At 34.5% G+C, this 12,045-nt stretch overlaps 1 protein-coding gene across 3 annotated transcripts; it reads right to left on the bottom strand.

The window, feature by feature from the left end:
* Positions 1-302: 302 nt before the first annotated feature.
* On the bottom strand, positions 303-6,580 carry LOC104248966 (uncharacterized). Of its 3 annotated transcripts, XM_009805324.2 has the most exons (7): positions 6,455-6,580; positions 5,581-5,733; positions 3,861-4,063; positions 3,465-3,705; positions 1,204-1,340; positions 881-1,109; positions 303-434 (listed from the first exon to the last, which is right to left on the bottom strand). In XM_009805324.2, exons 2-6 carry the CDS (start codon positions 5,702-5,704, stop codon positions 882-884), a joined length of 933 nt encoding a protein of 310 aa, XP_009803626.1. In that variant the 5' UTR covers positions 5,705-5,733; positions 6,455-6,580; the 3' UTR covers positions 303-434; position 881. The 3 variants fall into 3 exon arrangements, with proteins under 3 accessions (XP_009803626.1, XP_070021181.1, XP_070021183.1); XM_070165080.1 differs by lacking the exon at positions 303-434 and having other exon boundaries at positions 654-1,109; XM_070165082.1 differs by lacking the exon at positions 303-434 and having other exon boundaries at positions 654-1,109; positions 5,581-5,716; positions 6,455-6,554.
* Positions 6,581-12,045: the final 5,465 nt, after the last annotated feature.

The following is a 12,045-nucleotide window of genomic DNA, read 5'->3' as shown; positions in this document are numbered from 1 at the left end:
TTTTGGTGATTCAAAAATCTTTGCTCCAACTGCCCATTACTCAAGTCTACGCCTACAACAACTATATGGACGCCTTAGTTATGCATCTCACTACTTAAATCATCACATCATAGGTGAGACTTATTCGCTATCAATAAAGGATTTCGCTAAATGCCTTGGAAAACTGGTGATACCAGCATCCTACAAGGCAATAGCTTCAGCTAAAGCAAAATCAAAATAACGTAACCAAATAATTGTTCTGCCCACGAATGATCTATTCTAGCTAACAAGAAGTGACATCCGGAAACCCTTTGTATGGAACTCACCAATTGCGGGAGAAAACTTGCTGTAAATTGTAGCCAAACTATATTAATCACTCTGCGCCACTCGGCCACTCCTTTCTCCAAGCAAATCTAAGCCCCTGATGCTGCACCCAAATGGACTTGACCAGTGCACTGCATATACAATAATAAGTTCCTCTACCTTTTCATTTGGATGCATAAATTGCTAAGAAATGCAAATTCTTCATTACAAGTGTCCCTATGCAACGATAAAATACTTCTTGAATATTTGTTAAAGGATTAATAATAATCCTATACCAGTCGGTGCAAAAAGCTCATACCTTTAATAGATCATATCCCTATTCTACCCTTTCATTTAGGAGAGGAGATGGATTTTAGATATTAACAGTTATCTGGTTTATATTAAAAAAGTTCCTTGCAAATAACTGGATTTACAATATGAACCATAATCAACCACCACAAAGCATTTGCATCAGGTTGAGAGATAGAAATTGACATTAACTGAAATCATGATACAGGAAAGCAACAGCATCAACACGCATCCCACAAGACTGCCTCTTGAATACAGAGAAGTACACGTTGACATGACATGTTAATACCTCAATCAGGCAAAGCAGTTCCTCTCTCAAGGTTATTCTTGATCTCCAAGGTGTATTTTCCAAAAGCACGCTCAATCTTCTTATTGAAGTGCTCGTTACGATCATTAATAGAGTCGATGTCTTTCTCTTCGTGGAACTTTCTCCTCCGACTAAATGACTGGCGCTTCTCATCCCTATCCTTGAGCTCCTTCACCATCCTCTCTATCTTGTCCTCTGACAATTTTGGTGCCTGTACAGTTGGAAGATAATAGTGTAGGGAACCCCTTTGCTGAAGTCTGAAATAAATGAAAAACAAAGCTAGAGATCATGGCTGAAGCACCTACCTTCCCATACTGGAGACTTGAAGCTTCTCGATAAAATTCGGGATCAGCTTCCTTCATTTTACTGTACTCATCTAGATCAACAGCAACATTCTTTGTCCGCTTCTTGTATGCATTGTATAGTGTTTTCTGATTAAAAACTGAAAAATGAAAATAACACAGAGAGAGGTAAGGAAATTAGCTCAGCTTCACCATATATAACTGCATCACAATCCATAAATTCCAAAGTGTCCGAAAAATATAAGGTAAAATGAAGGTCAGCGATATTCCAAGAGAAGGGATTGAGCTTTAAGAAAATATATTTTTACCGTGCCTCATTACAGGCCCGAAGATATATCACATATTTACCAGTGCTCAAGCTTTGTAGCTCTACAGCATCATAGACAGGAATCCATCTTCTACCTAAATTCAAGCTACATAATCCAAGGCTAGCAAATACATGCAAAAATTTTGCCAGAATAGACAATCATAGTCACACATAATGATTAATTTCTCCTAAAATAACTCTAGTTCCAATTAGATATATCAACATAGAGAAAAATTAAAAATGATAGAATATTAGAATTTTATCAACTGAAGGAATCCAACTAATTCCTAGTTTTTCCCCAGTCACAACACCACAACCGTAAAAATGTAAACCTTCTCCAATTAGACACATCAAATCTTAGACAGCGAGATAGGAGTGAACTTGAGGTGAGATTAGATGGAAATGATGTTTCAGGAGAATGGAATGATAAATGAAGATGTTATGCATTGCATTAAAGTAGGATGGTTGAAATGGAGCAGTGGCACATGAGTGTTATGTGATAGGAAGATACCTACAAAAGTGAAAGGCAAGTAGGCAAGTTTAGTAGACTGACTTTTAGGCAAGCAACGTTGTACGGGAGTAAATGTTGGGCCTATAAAGCCCAATATATCCACCAGATGAGTGTCGCAGAGATGCGAATGTTAAGATGGATGTAGAGTTAAACAAGATAGATAAGATAAGAAATGATCACATCCGTCAGAAGGCACATATAGAGGATAATTGAGAGAATGTCGCTTGAGATGGTTTGGCCAGGTATTACCTAGGCTTCCATATGCACCGGTTTCGGTATGTGAGAACATGATGATTGAAGGTGTGAAAAGAGGAAGAGGTAGACATAAAATCGCATGGAAAGAAGTTATCTCAAAAGATTTAAAATATCTCGAAATTCAAGCAGATATATCAAAAGATAGAAACCAATAGAAGTTAAAAATCCATACAGGTGATACCAACTAGAAGCCTCGTGCTTACTAGAACACCCTCAGTATATTAGAGATATAACCACTAGAGTATATTAGAGAACCCCTAGTGTTGGATGATTCTCAAGCACAACATATCGATTATGGACCCAAACAGAGCGTTTATGATATTGAAGAATCATACTGCCAATCCTAACTCTTGGGACAGAGGGGTAGGTTGTTATTGTTGGTGTAAGATCTAAATGCACGCCGGTTTATTAAGCAAAAAATTTTACAAATAAATGCACTGTAATTTTTGTCATCCTCCTAAAGTAAAGTGTAAAGCAGGACACATTTCATCCAAAGATAGTGCTGAAACATGAAAACAAAGATGATCTCACCAAATTGTAGATGATTTGTCTCTTATGTGAAAATATATTCTAAAACACTCTCAGCTCTTTTGAAATCACATTCCAATTGTTACCATTCGTAAGAAATTCATCGGAGAGCTGGATAATACTTATGTTACACAGTGAACACATCAATTAGCTCTCTCATGTCAATATTGCCTTCTCTATGTCATACTATTAAGTCTATACAAACTATAAAGTAGATGAAGCATACTGAGAACAGGAAGTTACTAGATCTTATCTCATACCAAACACACAGGCGTACAGCTTAAATTGTGCATGCTAAAAGCCCTATATACTGCCATTTGTTTGAAGAGTTGATACCAATGAATGACCAAGAATTTACTTCCTCCTCAACCATTTTAAAGAGAAGAATCACGTATGAATCTCACTGAGCCACTAAGGCTTAGGGTATTGAACCCTTTAAAGCTTGATAACTAAGTAGACAATGATTCTTTTGGGCAAAATAAAGTGAGTTTATCTCAGACACACATTTTATGCTTCCATAGGTATGAGCTTCAATGACCATGTAAAGTTTTTCTTTCTTTTATTCTTCATTTATTTTTTTAAATTTCTTCTTCTTCTTTTTTTTTTTTTTGGGGGGGGGGGGGGGGGGCTAAGAATAGAGCAGCGATGAAAAATCATTCATACCATCCCAACCAGCTGGCGCTGGCTCCTTTTCCCACTTCTTATACTTTGACTCCGCCGACTCTTGTGTATCTAGCATATATGCCTTACTCATATCTAGTCCATTGGCATCTAACAACTTCCCAATTTTCTTCTTCCTTTCCTCGATCCATTTTTGCTTGGACATTCCCCTAGACTCTGGTGGAGCTTCCGTTTTTTTCTTCTCTGCTACCATTGCACTTTGATTAGCTTTTCTTGCCTCATTCTGCATAAAATTCCACAAGCTAGAATATAAATAATCTGATCAGGATACAATAAAAAAACAAAAGAAAACAAGAAAACAAAACACTAAATAGACAAGCTAACTGAATGATGGCATTGCTTTCTAAAGAAACAGAAAGGAAGCATATTTGCAATTACCATTTTTAATCTTAATTCGAATAACTTTTTCTTCCTCCCGGTGAGATTTGCAGAGTCTTCTCCCATATTACCCTGCCCATCATCTTGATCATCTGCATCATTGTGCCTCTCGACATCATCCCTTTCATCAGGTGCAGCTTCGCCCCCGTCAGAACTCACAACTGAGTGGGGCTGAACATTAACAGTATTAGCTTGCAATACACCTGATAGCACATTAAAAAGGTCAGACAAGGATAGATGCATGTAATAAATTGCCATTCCAAGGAGCAAATATTAGGCTTTAGCTCTCATTAGAAATAAAAGTGCTAGCAAACTGAGATGCTTGAGGAAAGACTTATGTGAGCTCAACTGGTTTACACATTAGAATCTCCAACAGTTCACGCTTGAAATACTGTCTTTGGTTTAAGTATAGTTTTCTACATGCAACCAATAAAGAAAGACTTTTAAAAGATGATAATAGAGGTATAGACTTTTAGAAGGAGCCCATATTGGGCTCCTTGTGGGCGGAGGAGAGGTTTAGGGAGGGTAGAGCTTATCATATTAGGGGGGAAAAGGACTTCCATAACTCTTTGCTAACTTTCTATAACGCAAAAACTCAGAGCCCTGATTGTCAATCCATGTCAATCCCTAAAAGCTCAAAGAAAACAAAGAAATCTTCCCATTAGTTTAGGTTGGTGTCCTCAGCAACCTCACACCATTAGAATTCACATGTCAGCTAAGCATTGACCACATATAAGTACAACCTAAAATGAAGTCTGTGGCTTAATCAGCAAAGTATCTCGCCTCTTGTTGACATGATAAAGTTCACTTCAGCATATATAGATCCCCATTTCTCAACTCAATGATGTTAATACGACAGAACTGATCACAAATTTACACGGAGTTCCGACGCAGCATTCACAAAAATTTACTCTTCCCCGTTCCATGAACTACTACTGACACTAGTATTTACTTTTCCCAGTACCGCAGGACTTGTCAGATAGGCAAGATCTATAGCTATTGCACTGCAACCATGTAAAGCGTTTGCTCAACAAGACTCAAACTTGGAAACAACACTTCAAGCTTCACCCTTCCATCTAGGGATGTCAATTTTCCAGCACCACAACCATGACAACCCATATTTTCCAGCATCTCACTACCTTAAACACCAATTACCAACTCTTTTGACCTCAGTAATGCAGGAGACAACACAGCTATATATGTCTCTCAACTATCTAACACACTGCGCTCTCACTTTGCTATCTTCTACTAGCAAAGATTGCTTGGTCACTCTCTATCCAGTATTACTTTTTCTTTGATTGGTGCTCTACTACAACTCCTTCCTCGTTACAACTTTCTGAAGAAATGCTTGAATTAAATCAATATACCACAGCTATCTACAAGGGAAAAAACCTACCAATACCAAGGAGCCTTTTGTGAACCTAATCTCTAGTCCCGTAAAACCATGAACACAGAATTCCAGGTGAAAAAACAACCATCAGTAGCTTCAGCAACAGGGTATCGAAACTTGTGCAAGCAGTAAAGAACAAGCAACGGAATAAAGACAAAAAACAACGCAGAAAACATATTCTTCTTAATTTTTTTTAAATTTTTTTTTGGCTCTTTGGTAAGTGCAGACAGCCATAACTAAATGGTTTTAACTTTTTGTGAGTTGACTCATAAGCGCCAAAAAGCCAAAGAAATCCAGGGTTGTAAGCTAAAACCAGCTCTAAAGTCTAACCTGTTTCAGCTTTGCTCATTTGCTTCTTTGCTGCAGCTATTATATTGAAGCAATAATCGCTGCATTCATGATAAGGGTTGGATGCATTTCGACAATCTGGGTGAACTCTTCCTTCTTCAGTCATTTCCTAGTTTCCCTTATCACACCAATTTCCTGCATCGTCAATACAATACAGATACAGTTCTAACCAAAATAAACTTTCGAACTGGGCGAACTTGGAAAATATCACAATTCACAAAGTAAAGTCTAGACGTAACTTCAATCCATCTCAAGTTTTAAAGAGCTAAAACTTAAAATATTTTCCCAGTTACATGTAACATTAAACTTCTCCTAGTTACTACACCAATAAACTACAGCTTTTCTTTTTCTTTTCTTTTTTTAATCAATTGATGTCCAATGCTTGAATTCAGATGGTTTAAATTAGAAAGTGAATTAGAATATTTTTTTTTATAAGGGTGGTGTCCTGGCTAGCTTGCGCAAAACTATTCCACCGGTACGTGCTACCTCCCATCAGCACAAGTGCCGAGTAACTCTACCCACCAATACTTCTATAGGAACTCTGTTAAAGGTGTGAAGGATAACTGGATAAGATATACTTTATAATTTTACCGTACCAATCAATGATTATATTAAGAGAAAAATCAACTTTACGGTCTCATTTAATAACAGATATAGTCAGAAAATTGACTAGTGATATCCAAAGGCAGATTCGCAATATCATATATTTGTAGCTATTATCACATGGAAAACAAATTAAAGTGCAGATTACATATATAAATCACAAATAACTATGACAAATCGGAAACCGAAACCTTCTTTTTATGCAACGGGAGATAGATAAAAAGAACTGCAGCATAACATAATTCATATGTACCTTGCAACTCGAATTCGGTGGAGAAAGAGATGGCGGAGGAGCAAATTCGCAGCTTGAGATTGAGGAAGTGGGTGTGAACTTGACCGAAAAAAAATTTGAGATGAACCTGGATTTGGGGAACGATATAACCCTTATTTGGATTTGATTCGCAATTTCGCGTGTTCCAATTAATGGGCTGGAAAGGGATTCGGCCCAAATATTGCATCTGGACGGGCCCTTTCTGTTTTGGGATATTTACAAAGGAATTTTTGGGAGAAATTCAAAAACAACCAGATTTACAAGTGGTCATTCAAAAATAACCACAGTTTCAAAAGTAATCGAAATTTAGCCACTTTTCATGTAAAGATAAATCTGAACAAAAATACTGTTCAAAATCCGGAAAAATACTCCAGCATAATATACTGGAGTTCCACTATATTATACTGGAACTCCAGTCTAATATATTGAAGTTCTAGTATAATATATCGGCCCAGCATAATATAGTGGAGTTTGGAGCACCGGTGCTCCAGTCTCTGTCACACCTCCTTTTTTCCTACATCCCGGAAAGGGTATAAGGGAGTTTTTTTAACTTAAAGTGACAATCGAAACGAGATTCATTTATTATTAAAAATTCAGAGTCGCCACTTGGGATAATTTATGGTGTTCCAAGTCACTGGTTCAAATCCCGAATCAAGAAAAAGATTGACTCTGTTTTACAATCCGCGAACACAGAAATCCGGGTAAGGAATTCTTTTAACCCAGGATAAGGTGTTAGGCATTCCCGGGTTCCGTGGTTCTAACACGGTCGCTCAACTGTTATAATTGGCCTATTGTCTGATTTTAATACATGTTTTAGCCTATGGTTCAATTTTAACTTATTAACCGCTCTTATTCATTTTTAGGAAGATTGCAACGTCATTTAAAATATGTCTTAAACCACGTCATATAAATGCACCCGCGGTCCACGACACATTTTATTTAATGTTGTTGGAATTCGGATTTGGGTCACATGAAATGCACACCCGAGTTTAGGAAGGTAATTTCAAATTACTCGCCTAAAGCAACTACGCATTTTTTCAACTTTGCGAGGGCCATAGAAAATTCGCTAAATGGCATGCCTCGAATTCTAAGGATTTAAAATTAATTAAATGAGGGTCATGAGTTTTGATGTTTTGTTGTGGATGGAGTGGTATAAATTGATAAGTACAAAATGCCTAAAGAAATGGGTTAGCTACATGTATATCACTGGAGCCTTTTGTTATAGCATACTACAATTCAGAAAGGTGGAGTTGGCATTTATGTGAAAATAACAAAAGACAGGTGTCAACTTTGGGTTCATCTCCATATCATCTTCAAAAGATCGACTTTCGTTTTCAAATTCTAGAAAGAAATAACAAAATTTTATAACAAAATAATGAATCTTAAATGACTATATGAGCACAAAAAAAAAAAAACCATGCTGAGAACTATTCGGATGAACCAGAAGGAACAAAACAAGCATGGACATACAAAAATGCATTTTAAACTTGATTATAACAAAGAACACTTAAAGTAATTAATTTATTTAACACTATGCTAAAGAGAAAGTTGTAGTATCACCACTATAACTTCTACATTACCATTTTGAAGCAGAGGAAGCTGAATCTTCACATAGTTAATTTAAGAAAATATGCAGCCAATAACATAAACTGAAGATAAGATCCTTCCACTAACACAATCTTTTTTTTTACGTCTTAATGTTGACAAATTGTTCAACTTCACATACTTCTTTAAATTTCAAAATATGAACATGGTGTTACATGAACTTGAAATCTAAATGTAAACAAAACAATACCTGCCGGTTACAAGTCATGAGTCAAGAAAAATAAAAATAAAAAGTAAAAAAAAAAACAAAAAAAAACAAGATAGAGTCATGAACATACTAAAATAACGTTAACATTTGCAAATATCAATTCACTTAATCAAATAAACATCATTCATGCGAACAGATTAAATACGAAAGAAATTTTATCAAAAGAACCAAATCAATTTGCTTATGCTTCAATAAAGATGCTCCGACATTTTTTTAACTCAAGAGCTTGAATTACATACCTACAAGAGAGTGAATTCAAATGAATAAAATCTGAAAGTTATAGAGTCAATACAACAACAACAACAAAATCTCTATCAACTATTCTTCAAACCCAAGATTCAAGGCCCAAAATATTGAAAGAAAAATTTAATGAAAATTTTCAACCTAAATTTCTCTCCTCCCCCTCTCTTTTTTTTTTCTCTTTCTTCTCAAATTTTCTCTTCTATTTATAGCAAAATTTTCGAGATTTTTCAGATTTTTAAAAAAAATATATTTTATTATTTTTTAATTAAAAGAAATCTCACTTACAAATTGCTTTTATTTTTTTTATAAAAAGAAATCCCACCTTTCTTTACTTTTATTTTTTAAATTCCAACTTTAATTATTTTTATCTTATTTAAAATCCCACTTTTTTTACTTTTTAAAAGAGAATTCCACTTATTTAATTTTTCTTAAAAAAACAATCCACTTTCTTTTGCTTTTCTTTTAAAAATGCTAATTTCTTTTACTTTAATTTTTTTTAATTTTTAGATACCTTTATATTTGTTTTTTAATTCCAACTTTCTTTTACTTTTTATTTTTTAAAAATTTTCACAAAACTTTACTTTTATTTTTTTTTAATTTTCTACTTTCTTTTACTTTTAAAAAGAGAATTCCACCTACTTTTATTTTTTTTTTATTTTTTTATTTAATACTTCCCTTTTTCTTATTTTTTAAATCACTCCCGAAAATTTAAAAAAATTAATATTTTTTCGATTTTTTTTTATTATTTTAAAATAAAAATAAAAATAAAATAATATTAATAGTAATTATTCACCTTTTAAATTTTGTATTTTTACCCTATAATAAAAAGTGTAACAAAGCTAAAAATTGTAGGTTAAAACCCCTAAAATATTTACATAGAAGAAGTGATAAAAAATTAAATATTATAAAAAATTAGGTGCTCACAGTCTCCAGTATATTATACTGAAGCCAGCAAAGTATATCGGTCCAACATAATATGCTGGAAGTTCATACACAGATACACCGAACTCCAGTATATTATGCTGGACCGGTCTTTGTTGTAGCAAAATAGTGGCTATTTTTCAATGACTTGGCAAATGCTGACTATTTTTGAATGACCAGTCCGAAAACTGGCTAGACCGTGCTATTTTAACAATTTTTACCTCTTGCAGCAAAGGTTGATACCTTAGAACAACAACAACAACAACCTAGTATAATCCCACTTAGTGGGGTCTGGGCAGGGTAGTGTGTACGCAGACCTTACCCCTACCCTAGGGTAGAGAGACTGTTTCCAAATAGACCCCCGACATCCTTCCCTCCAAGAACTTCCCACCTTGCTCTTGGGGAGACTCAAACTCACAACCTCTCGGTTGGAAGTGGGGGTTGCTTACCATCAGAGCAACCTCTCTTGTCTCAAAGGTTGATACCTTATGTATTTTAAATATTTACCCTTTTAAAAATTATATTCCACAGCTATCTTTTGATTTTTATAGCCAAATATCTATTTATGATCATCTCCTACTCTTAAGCCATAAAATACGCTGTATATTATTTTTCTCTCATTCTTTGAGATTTTTCCCCACCTTTTCTCTCTCTCAACGCCAGCCTTTCTTATATATAACTTGTGACACAACACAAGATTGAAACAGAATCCGCCATGGAAGAAGTCGAAGAAGCACCAAAAAGTTTATCGCTATTTAACCCCATAACTTATGATCAGCCGCTTTGAAACCGAGCCCAAGATGAGGAGAACATCGTTGTTTTAACGCCGCCCAAGTAAACCCCTGTTGGACAGCAGGAGAAACACACACGGCAAAAAAAAAACTAAACCCTTCAAAACTCCAAAGCAATTGACATTTTCGGAGCTTCCATCAAAACCTTCCCCTCTCCATCTTCTCCAATGGCATCGGTCGCTTTTAGAAATCCCAATTCATTGTATTTCAATGTATCTCGTTGTATTCTATGTATTTCATTGTATTCATTGTCTTTTTTTTAAAAAATTATTTTTCAGTGTATCTCGCTGTATTCCATGTATGTCATTGTATTCACTGTCTCGCTATATTTCTTGAATGTATTCATATGTTTTTTTTAATTAATATAATTTATGTATTCAGATGTATTTATGTACTCAGATTTATAATTGAGATTGTTGAGTTATATTAGGAGTTTATTATGTTAATTGATTCACTTTCTGTTTAAAAACAACTGAATAGACCATGAATTGCGCTATTTACGTTATTGTATTCATAAATACATATCGTGAATACAGTCGAATACAATAATCTGTCTAGATGTAATCCCTTGTTTCACGCCGTGAATATAGTCGAATACAATAATCTGTCTAGCTGTAATCCCCTGTTTCACGTCGAGAAATGCTATTGTATTCATGAATACAGTAGCTTAAATACATCGAATACACTCTAAAAAACTCAAAAACATAGCTATAGGAAGTATAGTAAATGACAGCTACAACTAGCTAATAACCACTAAACAATAGTGGTTTGTGAAAATTTCTCTATTTACAACGATAGCCAGTCGAATTCACCATCTATATTTCTAGCCGGTATATATAGATTATACACTAATTATATATATATATATATATATATATATATATATATATATTCATCTATTATTTTTAATTTAGCGATTGGATGAGCGGCTATTTAAATTAATTCTTCTTTCTTTTTCATAATTTCTCACGACGAAAGGGGCAAATAGCCACTTTTATCCTGCTAATTAACATTTAGCCACCATCTTAAATGATCAAATTTTTCATTCTTTAATGCAAAACTAAATTTTGGATTAAAATATACCCCTAGCTAAAATACATAAAAGTTTCTTCAAAGCCTTTTAGATGTGAAACTTCAACGAAGTTCGAAAAATTTCTGGAGTTTCAAAAGTGAGAACATTTATGAATTTCAAACTCCATGAAAAAAATTTGAAGTTTGAAGAACTTTGTTAGCATCATAAAACAGGACAAATCTAAAACTCTTCTTTGTAAACACTTTTTACATGTACATAAGAAATGTTTTAATTTTACCTTATTAGCAAAAAAAAAAAATGTGGCCAAAGTTGTATCGTTTAACAGAATAAACCAATAGATTACCAAAAAAAGAACATTGCCACGATTGAGAACATCTTCAAGAGAGAGTAACATTAGAAAAAAACATGTTAAGTTGCAAATTCTTGATGATGAATGTCCCTGGAACTCTTATCTCATCGTTCCAATCAAATCCTCGTAGGTTGATTCACTTGCTACTATTGGGGTTATGGTAACGAGCTTGTTCTCCAAGAATGTTAATATGGTTCCTTTGAGTACCATTTGCTGCAAATTAAAGATGGATCAAATTGCAAAAATAAATTGCTACATGGGAGTATCTACATCTCTAAAATAATGAACCACACAACAAATTATGTTGAATGGGGTCCTGAAGTTTGCGGTTCTATAATTGATCGCTCAAGGATAGCTTCAGAATTCGTAGTTCGGGTTCTTTAACTGAGAACTTAAGGACAAAATTATAAAGTTTATGGTTTT

Source organism: Nicotiana sylvestris, chromosome 12 (genome assembly GCF_000393655.2).
Source record: "Nicotiana sylvestris chromosome 12, ASM39365v2, whole genome shotgun sequence".
Taxonomy (NCBI): domain Eukaryota; kingdom Viridiplantae; phylum Streptophyta; class Magnoliopsida; order Solanales; family Solanaceae; genus Nicotiana; species Nicotiana sylvestris.
The sequence above is the reverse complement of the archived record's forward strand: the minus strand, read 5'-3'. Positions and strand labels throughout refer to the sequence as shown.

Excerpts from the sequence above, each read along its gene's own strand:
- LOC104248966 (XM_009805324.2), bottom strand. The coding sequence starts at position 5,704 with ATGACTGAAGAAGGAAGAGTTCACCCAGATTGTCGAAATGCATCCAAC. Across the intron at positions 3,706-3,860 it reads TCGAATTAAGATTAAAAATG|AATGAGGCAAGAAAAGCTAA; the intron begins GTAATTGCAAAT and ends AATTTTATGCAG. Across the intron at positions 1,341-3,464 it reads AGCGCCAGCTGGTTGGGATG|TTTTTAATCAGAAAACACTA; the intron begins GTATGAATGATT and ends TTCATTTTTCAG.